The sequence below is a fragment of the Bipolaris zeicola genome (genome assembly GCF_000523435.1).
Source record: "Bipolaris zeicola 26-R-13 unplaced genomic scaffold scaffold_33, whole genome shotgun sequence".
Classification (NCBI taxonomy): Eukaryota; Fungi; Ascomycota; class Dothideomycetes; order Pleosporales; family Pleosporaceae; genus Bipolaris; species Bipolaris zeicola.
The window spans coordinates 57819-80371 of record NW_006912082.1 but is presented as its reverse complement, the minus strand read 5'-3'; the positions used below and the strand labels follow the sequence as shown (position 1 = coordinate 80371).

At 48.9% G+C, this 22553-nt stretch overlaps 4 protein-coding genes across 4 annotated transcripts; 2 read left to right on the top strand and 2 right to left on the bottom strand.

Annotated features, from left to right (window-relative positions):
* Window positions 1–96: 96 nt before the first annotated feature.
* On the top strand, window positions 97–14784 carry COCCADRAFT_24324 (uncharacterized protein; the record flags this gene model as incomplete). The annotated part of the gene is made up of 1 exon (XM_007711715.1): window positions 97–14784. One exon carries the CDS (start codon window positions 97–99, stop codon window positions 14782–14784), a length of 14688 nt encoding a protein of 4895 aa, XP_007709905.1.
* A 1205-nt stretch (window positions 14785–15989) lies between these two features.
* COCCADRAFT_89930 (uncharacterized protein) lies at window positions 15990–17117 on the bottom strand (the record flags this gene model as incomplete). The annotated part of the gene is made up of 2 exons (XM_007711747.1): window positions 15990–16124; window positions 16182–17117. The coding sequence occupies 2 exons, from the start codon at window positions 17115–17117 to the stop codon at window positions 15990–15992; spliced, it is 1071 nt and encodes a 356-aa protein (XP_007709937.1).
* A 910-nt stretch (window positions 17118–18027) lies between these two features.
* On the bottom strand, window positions 18028–19842 carry COCCADRAFT_89886 (uncharacterized protein; the record flags this gene model as incomplete). The annotated part of the gene is made up of 3 exons (XM_007711746.1): window positions 18028–19144; window positions 19197–19587; window positions 19791–19842. The coding sequence occupies 3 exons, from the start codon at window positions 19840–19842 to the stop codon at window positions 18028–18030; spliced, it is 1560 nt and encodes a 519-aa protein (XP_007709936.1).
* Window positions 19843–20764: 922 nt separating this feature from the next.
* On the top strand, window positions 20765–22395 carry COCCADRAFT_34758 (uncharacterized protein; the record flags this gene model as incomplete). Its single annotated transcript, XM_007711726.1, has 8 exons — window positions 20765–20816; window positions 20864–21030; window positions 21087–21194; window positions 21244–21315; window positions 21362–21448; window positions 21499–21765; window positions 21814–22179; window positions 22228–22395. The coding sequence occupies 8 exons, from the start codon at window positions 20765–20767 to the stop codon at window positions 22393–22395; spliced, it is 1287 nt and encodes a 428-aa protein (XP_007709916.1).
* Window positions 22396–22553: the final 158 nt, after the last annotated feature.

Below are 22553 nucleotides of genomic sequence, written 5' to 3'. Positions count from 1 at the left end.
CTTCCAGACACACGCGTGCTGCTTGCTCAACACCACCTTTTCTGTCCTATTGAAGCGTCAAAACTATGGGTAGGCGCCCCGACAGTCCCTACAGATATGGACAGAACGAAATCATGCAATGCCGGTAAAATGGTAAACATCACTGCGCTTGCCACGGAAGCGCTCAAGCCTGGTTTGACGGACGATATTCTCGTTCAACATGGTGGATTATTATTCACAGAGCTGTGTGCGCGCTGGATCCAGTCTGGTGCCGACACTGAAGCCAAAGTGGCGGCTTTTGGACGAATCCTAGCACTTGCGCCTCACCTTGCCGAGCACGTGGAACGTTTTTTGGACAACAATTCGAATTCGTCCATAATTGGCCCTCAGGATGCAAAGTTTTCAGAAGCGCAGACGCTCACTTTGCGCGATTCAGATCTGGTCGAAGTGCTGCTTGGAACTTTTCGACTTCTCAGCTACGACTGTAAGACTTTCTCTCACTATGTAAGGCCACGTGCTGCGGAGAGTCTATTTCGCCACCAGGATCGAGTTGTACGGTACTTGGCCGTACGGGTATTTTGCTTGTATGTTCATGCAGCAGATTATGCGACACAAGAGAGGGTCAAGAGAGTAGTGGGAGAAGGCGATATTGACGGACTCTGGGAAGGACGTCAAATCGATTACCGGTTCCTATCACTATGGGAAGAGAAGAGATGGAAAGATTTGCAGTTGAATATGAATCGCCAAGACGACAGCGCAACGGAAGATTCTGTATATACAGATCAAGAACTATCGCCTTACACGGTCAACGTCAGTGGCGTCCTCTTACCCCGGTTAGATGGATATCCTTCCCAGGAAATGCCTTCTGAGCTTGTATCCACAGTCACCACAGAAGCCAATCTAAAGGATATCGCCCATGGTCTCCTTCATTCGAGTCCGGTTTTGCTCACTGGCCTTGCCGGATCTGGAAAGACACTCCTTACCCGTCACTTCGCCTGGCAGTTGAACAAGCTGGAAAAAATGGTCACCCTACATCTCAACGAGCAGAGCGATGCGAAGCTTTTGATCGGAATGTACACTACTGGTACAAAACCGGGGACTTTCAGCTGGCGGGCAGGTGTTCTGACCACAGCTGTTCGAGAGGGGAGGTGGATCTTTATTGAAGACTTGGATCGAGCACCAAACGAGGTCATTAGTACACTTTTACCGCTGATAGAGCGCGGCGAACTACTCATTCCTAGCCGAGGAGAAACCATACGAGCGGCGCGAGGATTCCGTATTATTGCGACGATGCGAAGTACTCTTAATATACGAGGTCAGGAGATTGTGCCCCGCCAAAACATGATAGGCCATCGATTTTGGAACTGCATCACAGTTCGAATGCCCCAATTGGATGAGTTCAGGCACATAATATACGAAAAGTACCCGATACTACAGAAGCATTTGCCCGGCATCATGCAGGTCTATGCTCGACTTCTCCACCTCTATTCAGACGCAAAATTCTCATCGGAGAACGGAACTTCACTTCGTGCCTTGACTCCAAGAGACCTTCTGAAGTGGTGCGATCGGATATCCATACTTCTCGCACAAGCCACGTTCAGCGACGCGCAGAAAGACGACATCTTCATGGAGGCCTTTGATTGCTTTGCAGGAAGCTTACGTAGCGAATTAGCTCGTCAGATGGTAATGGACTGTGTGGCCGAAGAGCTCCATATCGATCCACAACGACGCAATCATTTATTGAGAAACCGAGAGGTAAAACTGCATTTACCATCGAAGACAACATCTTCTGGTACTATTCAAATTGGTCGTGCCAGATTATCTAAGCATAAACCATCGAAAAAGACAGGCACAGGACGACCGTTCTCCACCAATGACTACACCTTGCGTTTACTGGAAAAGATTGCTGTAGCAGTTGATCGTCAAGAACCACTTCTTCTCGTTGGTGAGACCGGTACTGGAAAGACAACATGCATCCAGTATCTGGCAGAGCAGCTTGGCCGAAAGCTTGTAGCATTCAACTTGTCTCAGCAAAGTGAAAGCGGAGACTTGCTCGGTGGTTTCAAACCGGTCAATGTACGCAGTCTCGTCATTCCACTCAAAGATGAATTCGATGAGATTTTCGATACCACTTTCTCGAGAAAGAAGAACTTGCGATTTCTGGAGATGCTGGGTAAGCGTGTAGCAAAGGGCGAATGGAATCGCGTTTGTGCACTTTGGTGCGAGGCGTTGAAGATGGTTGATGCAGCCCGAAAAAAGCACGAGTCGCACACTTCATCCCCAGATCCTGAGGGTGGTCAGCCTAAGAAGAAGCGGAAGACTGACACTTTGCCGGCGAACTTCCCCACTGCAAGATGGGAAAAGTTCGCAGCTGATCTACAAAATCTCGAGGCTCAGCTTGCTAGTGGCTCGGAAGCATTCGCGTTCTCTTTCCTGGAAGGTAACATCGTAAAAGCAGTGAGAAATGGCGACTGGGTACTCCTCGATGAAATAAATTTGGCATCTTCAGACACTCTAGAGGCGCTGACGGATCTCTTGGGCGGCGGCCCGGATGGTAATCCGTCCATTCTTTTGACCGAGACCGGCAATGTTGAGCGAGTAGTCGCGCATCCGAACTTCAGGGTGTTCGCGGCTATGAACCCGGCAACAGACGTAGGAAAGAAAGACCTACCTCCAGGTATCCGGTCGCGATTCACCGAGCTATATGTTGAGAGTCCAGACAGCGACGAGAAGAGTTTACGCAACATTGTAGAGAAGTACCTAGGTGGCGATGGCACCGACCCAGCAATTGTCCGAGTTGCGCGAGATGTTACCAGTCTATACCTTGAAATTCAGAGGCATGCCAAAGCAAACATGCTTGTGGATGGTGCAGACCAGAAAGCTCATTTCAGTTTGCGAACTCTAACACGAACCCTGTCATACGCCCGAGACATCTCGCCACTATGTAGTATCCGACGAGCGCTATACGAAGGATTTCATATGAGTTTCTTGACGTTCTTAGGCAAAGCTTCGGAGGATTTGGTCGCCCCTCTCATTACCAAGTATTTGTTCCCTCAGAAAGCATCAATGAAGTCAGAACTTGGCAAGCCACTCCAGCAGCCGTCAGATGGCCGAGGGTATGTGAAACAGGGCCATTACTGGCTTCGTCAAGGTGCACATCAAGTCGAAGAGCAATCGCATTACATCATCACACCGTTCGTGCAGCGAAATATGAACAATCTTATTCGAGCGGCCTCGACACGCAAGTATCCGGTACTGATACAAGGCCCTACCTCTTCAGGCAAAACAAGTATGATCGAGTACTTGGCCAAAAGGTCTGGCAACAAGTTTGTTCGCATTAACAATCACGAACATACCGACCTTCAGGAATATCTTGGTTCCTACATTTCTGGCGCCGATGGTAAACTCATCTTTCAGGAGGGCATCCTTGTACGAGCTTTGCGCGAGGGTCACTGGATCGTGCTTGACGAACTCAATCTGGCGCCTACGGATGTTCTTGAGGCACTCAATCGTCTTCTTGACGACAACCGTGAGCTATTGATTCCAGAAACACAGGAAATCATTCGGCCCCACGAAGACTTCATGTTGTTTGCTACGCAAAATCCAGCAGGTCTTTACGGTGGACGTAAAGTGTTATCACGCGCTTTCCGTAACCGTTTTCTGGAATTGCATTTCGACGACATACCCGTGGAAGAGCTTACTGAAATCTTGCATCGCCGTACCATGATCCCTGAGACATGGTGCAAACGCATAGTCAAAGTTTACCGAGAACTATCTACCCTCCGGCAAGAGAATCGCATCTTTGAGCAAAAGAGTTTCGCAACGCTTCGAGACTTGTTCAGATGGGCTCAACGAAAAGCAGACACAATCCAAGACCTTGCGAATAACGGATACATGCTCCTTGCTGAACGCGTCCGCAAAGAAGAAGAACGTGTTGCAGTCAAGAAGATTTTGGAGACTGTGATGAGTGAGAGGGGCCCCAGAGTGACAATCGACGAAGACCAGCTATTCAGTGTGGATAGCCTGTCAAATATTGAGGGCCTCGGCGAGGGAGTTTCGACTGCCAACAGCAATGTAGTATGGACTCGTGCGATGCGCAGACTGTCTGTTCTTGTTGCTTATGCGCTTCGCAACAAGGAGCCTGTCTTGCTTATCGGAGAAACAGGATGTGGAAAGACGACAGTCTGCCAGCTCCTTGCAGATCAGTTCAACAACCAGCTTCACGTTGTTAATGCTCATCAGAACACCGAGACGGGTGACTTGATTGGTGCGCAGCGACCTATCCGGAATCGAGCAGCCATCGAAGAGTCGGTCAAGGAGAAAGTGTTGGAAACCCTTTCCAACGTTCCCAGAGAAAGCCTCCAACATGATCCATACTCAATGGGATACGAGGACCTGTTGTCTCTGTATGACACTGTTGTCAAGAGTCACCCTGATTCAATACCGATCGAGACTCGAAACGATATACAAGTCCATCGAGTCAAAGCCGGAGCATTATTCGAATGGTCGGATGGTAGCTTAGTGCATGCAATGAAGCAAGGTCACTACTTCCTTCTCGATGAGATTTCATTGGCTGATGATTCCGTTCTTGAACGCTTGAACAGTGTTTTGGAGCCATCTCGCACTATCCTACTTGCCGAGAAAGGGCCTATAGACTCCTTGATCACAGCAAACGACGGCTTCCAATTCCTTGCAACCATGAATCCAGGTGGAGATTATGGCAAGAAAGAGCTTTCACCGGCACTTCGCAATCGCTTTACTGAAATCTGGGTGCCGGCAATGTCTGACCTTGATGACATTCTGGAAATTGTACGATCAAAGCTGAAGCCGGAACTTGTGAATCATGCTAGTGTTATTGTATCATTCTCGCAATGGTTCAACGACAAGTACAACACCTCGGTCGCATCCTCCATATCCATTCGTGATGCTTTGGCATGGGTTTCGTTTGTCAATAACTCTGCTCATCATGACCCGATTTTCGGTATTGTCCATGGCGCTGCGATGGTTTTTATTGATACCCTTGGTGCCAATCCTGCAGGACTTCTCGCAATCTCAGCATCAACAATTAATGTGGAAAAGAAAGCATGCCTCGATCATCTCAGCCAGCTACTGGGAAGGGACGTCACGCCCATGTACTACGGTCCTATCGATATCGTGAACACGGACGAAATCTTCCAACTAGGTGCCTTCTCTATTCCAAAGTTCTCGTTAGCAACGTCGCAAACATCCACCTTTGCGCTTGAAGCTCCAACGACACAGTCTAATGCGATGCGAGTCGTACGCGCACTCCAGTTACCGAAGCCAATCTTACTGGAAGGCAATCCCGGTGTGGGTAAAACTACGCTCGTGACCGCTCTTGCGAAAGCTATTGGCAAGCCATTGACAAGACTCAATCTGTCTGAACAGACAGATTTGATGGATCTATTTGGTTCAGACGTGCCTGTAGAGGGCGGAGCTGCGGGAACATTTGCCTGGCGCGATGCACCTTTCCTCAAAGCTATGAAGAGTGGCGATTGGGTGTTACTTGATGAAATGAATCTGGCATCTCAGTCGGTACTTGAAGGCCTTAATGCTGTACTTGACCATCGTGGTGAGGTATACATCTCTGAGTTGGACCAAACATTCCACAAGCATCCAGATTTCAGGGTCTTTGCAGCACAGAACCCTCATCACCAAGGTGGCGGCCGCAAAGGTCTGCCAGCTTCTTTCGTCAACCGGTTCACAGTGGTATACGCAGATGTTTTCCGACCAGAAGATCTGATCCTCATCTGTGAAAAGATTTTCCCATCTATTGAAAAGCAGGAAGTTACCAAACTAATCCGCTTCGTGGCTGAGTTGGACGAGCAAGTAGTCAGTCGTCGGGCTTTTGGAAATCTTGGCGCCCCGTGGGAATTCAATCTACGAGACACGCTGCGCTGGCTTCAGCTCCTAGCTAGAACTGACTTTCCCGGGTCAGCACGAGACTTCCTTGACATTATCTTTGTGCAGCGGTTCCGAGCCGAAAACGACCGGACTCGACTACTCAAGCTGTTTGAAAGCCAATATGGTGCCCATGACTCTCGAATGAGCCTCTTCCACAATTTGAGTCAAAGAGACATTCAAGTAGGCCTTGGCCTGCTTCCTCGAGATGTTGCGGTCACCCGTTCAGATGCCGTGTCACCACTTCATGTTTCTCAGCTGGGACCCATGGAAGCTCTCGTAGTCAGTGTCAAGCAAAACTGGCCAGTCATCATTGTTGGTCCGCCGGGGTCAGGCAAGACTGCCATGATTAACCAACTAGCAAGTTATGTTGGCACTGACCTTGTCACTTTCTCCATGAATGCAGATGTAGATGCGATGGATCTCGTTGGTGGATATGAGCAGGTGGACGCTATGCGAGAAGTACATCAATGCCTCCAGAAGGTTGAAGCAATGGTCCGGAGACACATTGCAGTCTCTGAACAGCCTCAGCCAGCCTACATCGAACTTTTGGAATTCATCCAAGCAGGTTCTGTCATACGTATTACTGAAAATTTGCGCCTAATCCTCAACCTACTTTCAACTATCGATGTTGATGGAGTTGCGCTGGCTCAAAACTTACAAAGCTCACTTCAGGCTTCAAGTGAGCAAATTGATGGCGCACGTTTCCAATGGGTTGATGGTATTCTCATTCGAGCACTCGAGCAAGGTAAATGGCTGGTCCTTGACAACGCAAATCTCTGCTCAAGTGCAGTGCTCGATCGACTGAACTCTTTACTGGAACCGAACGGCTATCTTTCTATAAACGAACATTCGACTTCTGACGGGGAGGCGCGCATCGTGCTGCCACATACCAATTTTCGCATCTTCATGACCATGGATCCAAAGTACGGCGAGCTCTCCAGAGCTATGCGCAACAGAGCAGTTGAGATATGTCTACTTGAGCCAGATCAAGACAAGAAGGCAGCACATGAACCGGTCGTACAATACGCCCTCGACTCTGCTAGCTATCGCTTCCGCGGCTTTCAAAACCACCAGGACCACCTCTCTATGACCCTGCAGCAGCATTTCGAGGGTTTGACTGTGCAAGATAACGAACTGCTCAAGAGTTTCACAAGCCAAGTTCGACAAGGACTCGTATCTAATGCATCAAGTCAAACGAATGGTGTTGCCAGCAACAACGACATGCAATTGGACCTTGCTAGGCCGACAGCTCGACTGGAAGATGAGGTTTCACATCTTGTGCAATTCCTTGCAGGTACATGGACACCGCGTTCACAGCCGTTATCAGGACGACTTGCGACTAGTACACTGGTACAACTACTTCCGTTCCATCCTTTGTTGAACGAGCTCTTTGTCAACCAAACAGAAGCATCCAAGGCCTTCAGCATGACCAGTGCATCAATTTACGATGTTATGCTTGATCTATACAGCATGCAGAAAGCTGTTCAAGAGCTACCATCTGCGCGATTTGAACGGCGAAAGGAAAAGCAGAAGCTGCCTGGTTTTCTGCATGCTTACTGCCAAGGGCTGATAAAACTCACCGATGGAATCTGGAGAACACTCCAAGAAGATCAGCAAGTTGATCTCGCATTCTTAAAGCCGCTGAGGAGGATGTTTTGGGCCTTCCATGAACTTGCCACCGCACCAACCTTCGATCGCGCAACGTTCCAGACATATCTCAAGATGTTAGCGTCTGCGATTCCCAAGTCCGACTCATCACCCCCTCTTATTCAGACGCTCTCTTCAACTCTCTCCAAGCAAGTTGGTGTCTTTGGAGCCGATGTCCAATTGACAACCGGATTGGGCATGGAACGCATCTGGCGCGTGTTCAAGCCATCGACACCGAAGGATCAGCAACAGTTGGCAGCTATTCTTGAGCTAGAGGCTTTGGCTGATAGATTCGATGCTATTATGTGGCAGTCAACTCTTCGCGTAGATGAAATGATTCAGATACGCGAACGTATCGCCAGTTCCTTGGACCTAGTTCGACGAGATCAAGCAGATGCTCGAGAGCTCGTCACAGCACTCAATGCTGCAATCCAAGAGCTTGAGCAAGGTATTGGAGAAGACAGTATGCTCATCACACCCTATTTTGAAGAAGAGTTCGAAGGTCTATGCCAGTTCTTGGATGTCGCATATCAAGACGAGTCTGCGGTGCAAAGCATACTTCCCACAGCTGCTATTATAGCCACACGAGCCAAGTCATCTCTCTTTGCCCGTAGACCGACAAAATTCTCTCACGGCATTTCTGGAGATTCTCAGGGTGCATCGGGGCAATTTGCAAAATCTTACCGCTACCTGGGCCTTACACGCCAAACAGCAAATGCGATGGTAATCCAGAACCGATTCCATACATCAGTGATTGGAAAACTCTATGGAGTAGACGATGTAAAGCTCGCACAACTTGACCGTTTTGAGATCGAACTCCAAGTGCTATCACAGCAGATATCATTGGATGCGAATCGCATAACGAACGGCCAGAGCAACGCCCTGAGGGATCTCTATACCAAAATCCACAACAAGCTTATCGCATCTCATTCCAATGAAGTCCTGCAAGTTGTAAACCATAACCGGATAGAGTTCACCGACACAAACATTCATGAGACATATCGGTCAACTCTGGAGCACGGTATAGAATCCTACTTTAAAGCTTCTGCTTCTGCTGTAGACGCGACTGCTTGGGTACAGCTGGGATTGTTCGGTCTCCGGTTGTACGTACCTAATTACCCACATGATCCTGCTCTACGACCGACGATCGAGCGAAACATGTTCAGTATCGAGAAAGACACTCTGTTGACCTCGTTGAGTGCTTTGAGACAATTCCAAGTCGATTTCACTGGCCAAGCTACTAGCTTTTACATCCGGCAGATTGAGGAGACTATCAAAAACATGGGCGAAGAACCACCAGTACCAGCAATTGTCCGCCCTGCTGTATCCGAGCTTGACAGCCTCCAAGGCGAATTCACAAACCTGCTCAGTACTATACAGCCTCTCCTTAATCATTCCATGTCAATAGGAGAAGCTGCGTGCGATCAAACCCTGCAGCAGAATCTCATTCGCATTGTGCAGCGCCTGACCGAAGGATATCGAGCGTACGATGACATCACAGACACTGTAGTCGGGTTCCTTGTATGCCTCCAGATCGGTCTCATACTTGGCCAGATGGAAAAAGAGAGGACCTCACACAGTGCTACTGGAAACAGTATTTCGTATATCACATCGAGAACTCCTTTCTTTGGGCAGTCGCAGCCTCTGGAAAAGCCGGATTCGCTCTTGCGAACTATGGAGGCAGGTTTGGGTCAGTCGAACCACGTTGTAGACTTGAGGTGGCACACTCTACACTCAATGCTCTTCCTCAAGAGCACAGATCCTCAAACCTTGGCTCTCCCCGTAGCCAGGAATCTACTGCACGATCTGTTCGCTAGTTTGTACGGCGATTGGAAGACCAAACTTCTCCAAGATCAAGAGAAAGAAGCTAAGAATTCGAGCCTATACACGTACAGGGGGCTAGACGATGACACAGAGGACAACGATCCAACTCTCTTTCCCGACTATGACGTGGAGCAAGAATCACACGACAAGCAGCCTACATTGCCATCGAATTCTCGAGATTATGCCATTCGACTTGCTGAGATTCATTCCGAACTTTTTGTCAATGGTAGAAACGCTTCCGACTCCACAAGGGCCTTGCTAGAGTGGTGTGCCGCTGAACTCAACCGTATCTCAGATGGCAGAGGCTACGATAGTAAGCACGAAGATGCACTCCCGGCTATCTACCTCGCTCTGGACAAGAAGGTCAATGCTTTGTCTTCAAGTCATGCAGGAAGACATTACAACTTCTACTTCGATTCCAACCTTTTTGAGGCGAAGCGTTTCATCGCGCTCATACATCGTATTCAGTCTCGTTATCGTCAAATTCGCAATGTGTGGCCAGAGCACGCCACGCTCTCAGACGTTCTACGCACATGCGACGAAGCTCTTGAGTTCCGCCATGTTGATCCCGTGGCCAAGTTCATTACCAAAGCTGAGAAACTCCATGCTTATATGCACGAGTGGCAAACTGTCGCTAGTAAAGAGTACAGTGCTGCTGGCCTGTACGATGATCTGACCAAACTACTTGTCAGTTGGCGACAACTTGAGCTCACTACCTGGGCACGACTGTTCGACATGGAAGAAGAAAAGTATCGGAGCGACGCGAAGAGTTGGTTCTGCGTGGCATACGAAACAATTATTGCTGCCTCGGAAAGCACTAGTGATGACAAAAGTCTTCAAGTTCATGCCAAAGAACTACTCAAGTCATTGGAGGGTTTCTTTGAGACAACCACCCTTGGCCAATTTGAACAGCGCATCAAGCTCTTACAACAACTTCGTGAGCATGCATTTATACGTATGCAAGATGTAGATGCGTTCCGAACTGTGTATACATCGCTAGACAATTTCCTCGCCTACTACTCACGCCTCGAGAAGCCAGTTCATGAAATGATCGCCAAAGGCCGACAGAGCCTGGAAAAACAGATTGCAGACGTGATCAAGCTTGCTAGCTGGAAAGACACGAACATTGAGGTGCTGAAGCAGAGCGCGAAAACGAATCACAGGAAACTCACCAAGTTAGTCCGCAAGTTCAGGGCGGTACTTAGCCAACCCGTATCCAGCATCACGAGGGCGGGTTTCCCTGATGAAACTCACCCTTTGCAGGATGTTTCCTTGATGGCAGTCAGCACAGCCGTCAACCCTGCAGCACTTGAAGTCTGCGAAAATGTTGTACCAGGATGGATGGAGCGACCAGCGCGTTTCAAGAACTTGGGCGTCACTACGTCCATGATGCGCAATCTTGCTACACCGAAGGCAGATTCTGTGGATGGCGCTTCATATGTTAACGAGTTCATTAGCGAGCTCTTGACATCTATTGTTGAGCTTCAGAAGGCCACGCCAACCACCCTTACCGAGGAGAATAAGGCATCTGTTCAGCATCTTAAGACACAAAAACGCAAACTATATGCCGACACCATGAAGGAACTGCGGCAAATGGGTATCAACTCTAATCTGAGTGTAGATACACTGGTCAAGCAGGATGAGCTCTCGACGATCCTTTCAACGATGCCGCTAGTCAGGTGCGACGAGGATATTGGACGAGCAGCAGAGTACCATTTGCACAAAGCTCTCAACATCATGCCACAAGTCCGTGCAGTCACCAGGGAGCATTCTGGCGACCTGACTCCGAACGATGTAGCAAGAAGCATTGGCTATTTGGAGGGTTTGCTGCATGCATCTCTCAGACAGCGTACGATACTAAGCAGAGCTGCACAAACCCTTGAGCAGATCCGTATTCCACTTTCCACGATTACAGAGCTCAGCAACCCGGATCTTGGAAACATTGCTTGGGTGCACGAAGAACATCTTGAAGCTGCCACATTTACCCAAACTCAGCTGCGATGGCTCTCTGCTATGCTGACAACCGGTACAGAAATTGTCAATGCGCAGGCAAAACTTGGAAAGACCAACGACATTGACCGTCCGATCCGCCAGATGCGAGAGAAGGCTGCCAGGACTTCTGAGCTTGCAGACTTGCGTGACCGACTCCCAAAGCTACCACCTAACCTTCAATCTGAATCACACGAAGCTTTGAGCAATTCTATCAATACTCACTTGGCGGAGCTCAGAACCGCTTTCCAGGAATGGCATGCCGGTAGCGACATGATAAGACCAATACTTCGGCATATCGAGCCATTCTTGTTCAGCTATCCTCCTACGGACCTTGCTCGACTTCCGGAAAACCCACACGCCACTCTCGATGCTCATGTAAAAGAAGTATTCTCTTCTTTGAATCTTGTTCTGGGATCGATGCAGGATATCGAAGTCGCGATGCAGACCATCCCCGTTTCAACGGACGATGCTTCTTGGCTCCTCAAAGAAGAACAAGCACTTTCTGCTGCTCTCAATTCCCTACATGCGCCGCAGATCAGCGAGAGTCTAATGTCGATACTCGACAAGATCCAACTACTCTACGAGGACGCCAATCTGAAATCTATGGCAGCTTTGCTCTCTTCTGTCAGGCCGATTCTTGAGCAGTATAAGGCATGTCACAAATCTGTCTTGAAGCGCTTTGATGCATTGCACGCATCGACAGCAAATCTGCTGCATTGTTTGTCGAAGTCTTTCATTCAGATTGGAACGCAAGGCTTCTGTCAGCCTTCGGAAAAGTCTGACGACAATCAAAAGGGCAAAGATGACAAGCTCGAGTCTGGAACCGGTCTGGGTGAGGGCGAAGGCGCTGAAGATATCTCCAAAGACATTGAAGATGACGAAGATTTGGACGACTTGGCGCAAGAACAGAAAGGCGAAAGAGAGGGCAGTATCGAGGAGCAAGAAGATGCCGTTGACATGGGTGACAAGGAAATGGAAGGCGAGAGCGAACAGGTTGAGGAAAAAGAAGAAAAGGGCGATGAGTCCGGTGAAGAAGGGGACGAAGATGCGCAAAGCGAAGTTGGCAGTGTTGATGATCTTGGTCCTAGCGCTGTCGACGAGAAGATGTGGGATGATGGCAGTAAAGAAGAAGACGCCAAAGACAAAGAGGGCAAAGACGATGTGGGTACAGAGGATCAGAACGAGCAGGTTGCTTCTGATCAGAAAGAAAAGGAGAAGAGCGGCGAGGACGGCGAAGATGAGGAGAAGGATGAAAAGAAAGATGGTCAAGAGGATGAAGAGATGGAAATGGAAGGTGAAGACCAGGAAGAAAACGTTGGCGCTGCTGAGACCGAGCAGATGGATCCAAATGCAAAGGAAGAGGAGACACTGGACCTCCCTGAAGATCTTAATATGGATGGGCAGGACGACCAAGACAAGCACGACGACGACCTTGGCGATATGGATATAGACGATGATCTCCCTGAGGATCAACCAAATCTTGAGGTCGAGCCAGATCGTCCTGATACCATGGATGAAGAAGCTCTTCCTGAACAGGAAGGGGAAGAAGAAAAGGAGACAACCGGTCATATCGAAGATGAAGAACAACCTGAAGGCGAACAAGAAGAGGAAGTTGACGAGCCAATTGACGATGACGCTGCTCCACTACCGGATGATAACGTTCCAGAAGACGAAAAGCGTGACAAGAAAGACACTGACCAGGCTGATTTGAATGCCGAGGCCGGCGCTGGTATCGAAGCAAATGAAGAGGCACACAAGAACAAAAACGAACAAGCTTCTGCTAGCGCTGCGAATCAAGATGAAGGCCAAGAAGGAGATTCTGCCGAGCAGCAACAAGCACCTACGACTGAAGAAGGCCAACTTGGAGAGACAACAGCCCCAGAAGCCGGTGGCCATGGCGAACAACCTGAAGAAACTCGCGAGAAGCAGTCTTTCAAGAAGCTGGGTGATGTATTGGAAAAGTGGTACAATCAGCAAAAGCAGATCCAGGATGCCAAGGAAAAGGACGAAACTCAAACACAGCAGATTGACAAAGAGATTGACATGGCTGATGCGGACTTTGAGCATCTTGGAGATGAGGAGCAACAGGCTGATACTCAAGCTCTGGGCACCGCGAACGAGGATCAGGCTAAGGCTTTGGACCATGATATGGCAATGCCAATGAATGAGGAAGAGGAAAAGATGCCCATTCGGCCTGAAGACGACGATGATGAGCTGACGGGAGCCGACAAGGATGTTGATATGGAGGATGTCGAGCCGCAGGATGATCAGGGTCAAGATCAGGAGGCACAACAAACGCAGTCCAACGCCATGGAAGGCCAGCCGCAAGCCTTTGTCGGAGAGCAACGCCCACTGCCTGAGCACGATGATGAGGATATGGCCGATGCTACCTCACTCGACGACGACGTTGCATCAACCACTTCTTCTGCCGATAACATCGAGACTCAGCTATCCCTAACACACCTTGATCCGTCTTCCATGGACCCAACATCTGCTCGCGCCCTTTGGCTTGCTCATGAGGCGTCAACGCACTCGCTGTCTCAACAGCTTACCGAACATCTCCGTCTCATTCTTGCACCAACCCTTGCTACCAAGCTTCGCGGTGACTTCAGAACCGGCAAACGCCTCAACCTCAAGCGTATCATTCCATATATCGCATCAGGCTACAAACGAGACAAGATCTGGCTTCGACGCAGCATGCCAAGCAAGAGAAGCTACCAAGTCATGATTGCGCTCGACAACAGTGGCAGTATGGCCGATAGTGGAGCCAGCAATCTCGCGCTTAAAACCCTTACACTTGTCACTCGCTCTCTTTCGATGTTGGAAGTTGGTGAAGTTAGCGTTGTTGGCTTCGGTGATGAAGTTAATGTCGCCCATGATTTCGACAAGCCTTTTACGTCCGAAGCTGGAGTACGAGTTTTCGAGCAGTTCGGTTTTGACGCGAAGAAGACGAACGTAAGAGGCTTAGTTGACAAGAGTCTGGAGTTGTTCAAAGACGCCAGACAGAAGGGCAGTAGCTCTGCGGGCGAAGACCTCTGGCAATTGATGCTCATCGTCAGTGATGGTATCTGTGACAATCACGCCGAGATCCAACGACTCATCCGCAAAGCCCAAGAAGAGCGCGTCATGATTGTCTTCATCATAATCGATAGCTCGGCCGCAGCTCCTTCTGTATCTGTACTACAGCCGTCTGATGATCCCGCAGCGCAGCCGCCAGCGCCAGTAAAGGAGCAAGCGAAGACTTCTATCCTAGACCTGGAATCAGTCGTTTTCACGCCGGAAGGCAAGATCGTGAGGCACAAGTATATGGAGCAGTTCCCGTTTAGGTATTACCTGGTTGTGAGAGATGTGAGAGAACTGCCGGGTGTACTTGCTGGGGCTTTGAGGCAGTGGTTTGGGGAGGTTGCAGGAAGTGTCTGAGTATTGTGACGTTTATCACAATACCTTGAATCTGGGGATTGCGTGACATTACGGCATTTTCTGGAGAAGTAGCGGCAATCATTTAGGAGTACGGAGGGTCCTATAGGTTTGGGGGAACATGATTTGCATTTCCGGGAGTTCGGCAACGATTGCCTTAATATCAACACTTTCTTTGCGAGACATAGTACTAGTACATATATTTAGCATGATATTGAAATCAGTTCAGTTTGCAACATTGGGGGCTACGCGTAACGTGATACATAATTGGCTCGAGCAGCTGTCTATTGTTATCAGGTTAGTTCACTCTTACCCAACCCAGTAGTGTAACCATCGGTCTATGTACATCGGCGGGTGTTTGAACCTGCCAGAACCAACCAAGCTATGACGTCCTTGCTTATCCCTTTTGTTGTTTTTGTCGGCCTTGCAACCTTCGACATCCCTGATTCTCCTTCTATGATAAAACCTCTCAACCCATGTTCCGGAACACCGCGTATAACTATGCTCAGGCTTGCCTCATTCTTATACAAACCCCCTCATATATTTTTGTTTTCCCTTCTGTCCTCTTTACGTAGAGACTGGCGCTGGAATGGAGCGGATTGGACCTCGACTACGTCATTCTGGAAGACCAACGATGCCGAAAACAGGCTTTCAGACTGTGCGGTGCGACTCGGTCAGGAATTGACGAATCAGTGTTGGACTCGCCATCCATCAGGAGACTTCGCTGTCGCCGATACAGTCAGACATACTGCAACAACCACAATCGTTCGTTCTTCAAGGCAATCCAGACGCATGGAATGGAATAGAATGGACCCCAGCAATCGATGAAGTTGCTGAACTTTTCACAACGGAATGAAGATTACAAGAAGGATATGACAAGATTATCTGTTGCGTTTGGTTGCCAGGACTTGCATTGAGCGCGTCATTTCTCGACTTGTTCCAAACCAAGTCAAAATGAGGGCAGGCTTCGGTATCATCAACTCAGTGTTTTCGAATTATATGCGCCGAGGATACGTTTAGAACAATCTATTCAGAGTAAAGGCACTTCGAATCACGCACCTATCGTCTTCAAAGACTGCATTCGGTGCAATAGCGGATGCTAAAATCCTCCTTCTAGTGAGCATACGCAGCTAGTCATCTACATAATACAAAGAGGCAATTGTCTCGACCAGCTCTTGCTTCATATCTATGAATACAGAAACAGAAATCTATGAAGCAACCTTTATAACTGCTCGTCCAGCAAGCTTTCCCGCGCCCATATCCGCAAAGAACCTGTCGATATCCTCGAGCCCTCCGTACGTCAGGATAGGATGCACAAGCCCCCGGGCCGTAAAATCGAGAGCCTATAATACACGTTAGCGCCAACCGTCCACGAAACTCTGAATCAAAATTAGACATACCTCTTCAACCTCCTTCAGTGTCCCTGTCACACTACCTACAACATTCAACTTCTTCGCGCACAGCAGCAGCGGTGATGCACCCGCCACAAAGTTGGGATCCTTTGGCAATCCCACGCACACCATTGTACCACCAGGTCTGAGCAGATGCGGCGCAGATTCGTACGCAGCATTTGTTGCAGGAAAGACAAGAATGCCATGAGCACCGTATTGCGTGATTCTCAAAACCTCGGACGTGATATCGGCGCATGTTGTAAAATCGATATACTTCTCTGCACCCAGTTTGAGACAAAGATCGCGCTTGGCGTCACCACCATCAATAGCGATTACACGCATGCCCATATGCTTTGCGTATTGAATGCCAAAGTGGCCAAGACCGCCTCCAGCGCCTGGAATCACTACCCATTGTCCCGGACGGACATTGCTTCTCTTGCATGCCACGTACGCCGTCACACCGCCGCACATGATTGGTCCTGCTTCTTCGTCTTTGACACCGTCCGGAAGCTTGGTCGCGTATCGGCCATCTGCAACACAATATTCCTGGAACGTTCCCGCAACATGGAAGCCACTATTCTGCAGCTTGGGGCAAGCACATTCGTCTTGTCCGTTTGTGCAAAATTCGCATCTGCCACATACAGATGCAACCCACTTGATACCCGCGCGATTACCAATTTGCCAGAGGTCCTTGACGTTAGAGCCCACGGCTACGACGGTGCCTGCGCCTTCATGACCGCAAATGCCGTTTGTGGCTTCGGTCATCCTGATGGGCCATTCGTCGTATAAGAGAGATTTGTCGGTCGCGCATAATCCAGTGTAGTTGATCCTGACGAGGATTTCATCGGGCGAGGGGGCTGGGACAGGGACATCCTTGATCACAATGGTCGTTTTGTCGCCATCACCTTGCTTGACAGCCGCCTTTTGAGTAGTAGGGACTTCCATTTTGAATTCGCACTCGTACGTTTAAGGAAAAAAAGGAAACAGAACTTGAAGAAGGGAAAAAGACGAAAGTAAGAAGAAGCTATTATCTTTACTAGAATAAGCTTCACTTTATCAAACCCTCCGACGCGCTTCCTCACAAGAGGCTCTATTAGCGTTACTCCATACCAGGCTCGTGGATCTGACAATCCCCCATGCGGGGCAAAGAAACGTGCGCAGATACCCCCGTGCTTGGCGCGTCAGGGCTGACTGTGATGGCGCAGGTGCAAAGTGAACTAACGCCCATCTGCCGCCTCGGCAGTGGAGAAAAGATAAGCAAAAGGCACATATCCCACGTGTTTTCCTTTTGCCGTACCCAACATCCGGAAGGCCTCGTGACCGCGCGGTAGTGTGGAAAATCGGACTCATTTGGCCGATGCCAACATTCCGGGACTGGCAGTTGTTAAATAGCGCATTTTCAATGGCTTTTGATGAGGGAACTAGAGTTTGAAAGTTCCAGTTGATGGGGATTTTGATACCTTGCGATACCTCCGATACCGGTTGAGTCCGAAATGACTATTGCGGAGACCCCAGGTTGCTGAGACCCTTGCATTGCAAACTAAGAAGCGAAGTCAGAGAAGGCTAACCACGTCACGGGGAAAGCCTGAATTCAATACTCTCGCCTTGAGTGAACCAAAGATAATACAGCTATATCATATGAATTTCTTTTCAATTGTTGTTGCTCTATATGCTTTTTTTGCAACGGGTGGTATCTGACGAGGGGTTGAACCTCGGCTCTTCATCAAACGAAGAGTGCGTCATAGTCATACAGGTTTCTTTCAAGCATATACCGAAAACTGCACGCCAACCGATGCAGCAATCCAATCTCCCAAAACAAATAACGCCTCGCTAAAATTCCATGGTTGTGCTTTTCCTACCACGCTGTGATATCGTCGACTTCTGCCTCACCAAATGTACTAGTTTTGGTGGCGACCATGTCCGTGTCAGATGTGGCTGTGTCCAAAGTTGGCGTCCTGTTCATGATCTCTGGCAGCTCGGCATTCAGGAACCCAAGCAGATGATTGTTGACCTGCTCGAATTCTAATAGGAAAGCGTCATGCCCATCCGGTGAATCGATGGTTTTCAGCGATGCATTGGGGATATACGCAGCTAATTCTTGTTGTTCAGCAAAGGTAAAAAGACCGTCTGACTGGATACCGAGCACAAGTGTGGGTTGCTCAATCAAAGACAGCGCATGATGGAGGGCCGACACGGGGTCCATGGTTTCGGGTGTCTCTCCATCAGGGTACCGGTAGCGGGAAATATCGTGTGTATCCAGTTTCCTGGTGATGGCGATGTAACAGTTGGCATCAAATCGTTTGATGAACTTTTCACCCTGGTAGCGCAGATAAGACTGTGCAGAAAAGTAGTGTGGCGCTACAGATTTCGAAGAACGCGGAAATCGCTGATTACTGTTTGTTGAGTCTGGTCTCTGGGGTGACTGTGCAGCGGCATTTGAGGCATCGTGAAACTCAAGGTCGGTGTGTGCTTGTGCAGTGCCAAGTATGGCGGTACTGCTATTTGTTCTGGACAAGGACCTTGGTGAACCAGCATTCTTATGTCCGTCATTATGTATCGCCCAGTGCTCGTACGAGGGGTTTGACGGAGTAGTCGGGCGTGCTACATTATTGATATTCTGTTTCTTAGACAGATCAGGAGTGTTCCGTCCAAACCTCGATTCGAATGAGTCGCGGCTCCTGTAAGTCAGCAGGGCGGACATGCGTGCCGCTCCAAGACCAGTGGAGGGAGGGTCATCGTAGGAATAGTATCCATCCTCGTACTTGGGATCGCTGTAGATGCTCTGTCGTTGCGCTTCACCCCAGCTGATACCCCACGCACTATAACGGGCCGATGTGGCAATTGCCACTATCGTCTTCACATAGTCTTTTCCAAAGTATGCAAATTCGAGAACAAGCATGCCGCCCATAGAGCCTCCGATTACCGCAGCGATCTGCTTCACACCGAGGTCGTCCAAGAGAAGCTTGAAGATACTGTTCTGGTTAGTAAACTTTATCAGTAGCTGTAAAGGGCTATTCAACCTACTTTACATCATCGCGTACTGTTGTCAATGGGAACTCGGGGCCGTAAGGACCCAATGACACATCCCCATCCTTGGCCGTGACTGGGCTGGCGCTGCCGTATGGGCTTCCGAGACTGTTCATGCACACGACGAAAAACCGCGAGATATCGAAGGCCTTTCCAGGACCTCCGAGCAATGGTCCCCACCAGTCCCCTACGTCAGCGCTGCCTGTTAACGCATGACATATGACCATGGCATTATCTCCACTGGGCGCTAGGGTTCCATAAGTCTTGTATGCAACATTGACATTGTGTAGCACGACGCCGGATTCAAGGGTGAATTCTGGAATTATAGCGATGGTTTGGTCGGGGATGAGTTTAGCGTAGGGGTTTTCGGGCTGTGACGACACTCTTTCTACAGAAATGTTAGAGTTTTTTTCGGGTCAAGAAATACTGCAACCAAAGGAACCGTAGAACTAGACATTGCGGTTACCTAGCAGCAAGCGATCAAGTCGTAGGTTGTCGAATCCTTGTTCCGTAACACTGTGACATGCGCTGTGCTTCAGGCTGCGTCTTACAACTTTTGCGACAATAAAAATGTATTTGCAAACGACTTACTATACTTGTGCGACCCACTGGCTGTTCCGTTATCCAATTTTGAACCGTCCATATCTGTAGTGCTCATGGGTCGTGTAACAAGGAGTGTAAGGCCTGCAAGGCAGGTGGGGGCGTATTAATCACATTGCGGGGAGTCATTCTTTTGGTGTTGATGCTCGCAATCTGCCGCTAAACGAGGGTTTTGAGGTCTTGGCGATGACGTGATTCCATCTGTTCATGCACATGCAACAGAGACCCTGACTCATTTGGTCTGTACTAAACTACCTCATATTATTCGACTTACGCGGTTGCAATTTGAGGCTGAGATTTCTTCACTATTACATGCGATCTCGGATTTTTGGCATGCTGCGATTTCAACTTGCCTATTGGTAGTTGATGGATTGTGATTAAAGTCCGTATCCAAGATGTGATATGCAAAATGGATTTGATGCTCTGTACGTTGTCCATTCAGCATCACATATCTCGCTACTTAGTTTGTGAAGACGGGGACAAATACGTAGGCCTCAATTGGGTTGAAAATAAAAAACCCCATGTGTTCATTGAACCACGATAACTTTTTGATCGCTTGACTTCACGGGATTGGGATATGTCGTTTAATAGGTTCGCATGCTCGCAGAATATTCCATGGCGAAGTGCTCTCAACCGACTATTCCCAAGGCATGATACCAGTCAAAAGGAAAAAAGATCAAAACTTAAGACATGAATTTGAGAAGGGTATGTTGAGGAGGTAGAGGCCAAACTAGATGACCAGATTATGATCTTGTGGTAGATAGATTATCGGAGACTTGGTTTCATTCTTTCCTCGTACAAAACCAGGCGTGGTTGAACTCTGTTGCTGTTCAAGAGTGCATCGTTTGCGAATGAGTCCGCACCAGACGCTAAACCACATATGGCTCGTGTTCTGTGCTTAGCTCTTTTTGCTGCCATCACATCGCCATCTTAGTAACATCAATCATCATCCATATTGACATGCAATGCGACGGGTAGTAGTAACAGGCTTAGGGCTTGTGACACCTTTAGGGTTAGGTAGTATGCCCTGATTCATCATTCAAGCTCTCCACTAATTTTTGCAGGCGTCCGCCAAACATGGAAACGCCTGGTCGATGGACACTGCGGCATCGTTTCTATCAAGGATCGCAGCCAAGATTTTGCCTTGCTTCCGAGTCGAATAGCCGGCATAGTACCACAGGGGTCGAAAGATGAGGGGAAATGGAATCCGAAAGAGCATTTGACCCCTACTGTAGGTCCCGTGTAGTTATCACAAGACTACTCGAGCAGCCACTGACAACAAAACAGGACGAGCGTCGCATGGCACAATTTGCCCAGTATGCCATGGTGGCCGCTGAAGAAGCTCTGCAGGATGCTGGATGGAACCCAAAGAATGAGAACGGTCTTGAGGCCACAGTACTAATGTACCGTACTGTTCGTATGTGCTCTACTTACATAGTCGTAGGGTGTCTACATGGGCTCTGGAATCGGTAGCTTAGACGATGTATACGACACTACTGTGGCATACGAAAAAGGTGTAAGTGAAGAATCCCTTCTTATCTCATACAAAGCTAACTTTCTAGGGCTACCGGAAGGTCTCGCCGCTGTTCGTACCACGGCTATTGATCAATCTCGCGGCTGGCCACATCTCAATGCGCTACGGTTTCAAGGTGAATTGTTTACGTTGAGCTACGGTCATGTCACTAACGTTCTGTTAAAGGGACCGAACCACGCCGCAACCACAGCATGCACAACTGGTGCGCACAGCATTGGGGATGCCTCTCGCCTGATCCAATTTGGAGATGCAGATGTCATGATCGCTGGCGGGTCTGAATCTTGTATCCATCCGCTCGCTATTTCAGGCTTCGCTAGAGCCAGAAGCCTTTCCACTGCATTCAATGACCGGCCTACTGAGTCAAGTCGTCCATTTGACAAACAACGCGATGGCTTTGTTATTGGAGAGGGAGCTGGTGTTGTGGTTCTTGAAGTACGTCTTTCTGGACCATGACATGTGTTGATCTAACGAGTGTAGGAGCTCGAGCACGCGCAAAGAAGAAATGCACGCATTTATGCTGAAGTTGCTGGTTACGGACTGTCCAGCGATGCATACCACATGACAGCACCCCGCGAGGATGGACAGGGCCCACGCCTAGCTATGAAGAATGCATTGCGACATGCTGGCATCAAGCCAGGTGCTGTCGATTACATTAATGCTCACGCCACGAGTACACCTCTAGGTGACGTCGCTGAGAACAGGGCGATCAAATCACTTTTACTAGGCGAAGAAGGAAAATCGTCAGCCTCTGAGATCAACATCAGCAGCACGAAAGGTGCAATCGGGCATTTGCTCGGCGCTGCTGGTAGCGTGGAAGCGATCTTCACAGTGCTGGGGATACATCATGTGGGTTAAGTGTAGAGCTGCAGCGGTACAAAGGCTAACAACTTGTAGAACATCCTCCCACCAACCCTTAACCTCATTGAGGCTGGAGAACCGGCTTCTGAATTTGATTGCAATTATGTAGCAAATGATGCTCAGCAACACAAGATCAATGTCGCTCTCTCGAACAGTTTCGGGTTTGGAGGCACCAATGCTTCACTCTGCTTCCGGAAATTGTAAATATACGAGGACTTATCAGAGGTAACTGCAAGGAAAGAGATCTTCTCAACAACAGTTTGATTAAACTCATGTTAGCTGGTGCATTGAAGTGATTGTATAGAAGAGTGATGATGGGTAAGCTACCCCACTACTGAGGCCCGGCCTTTCTATGATAAGAA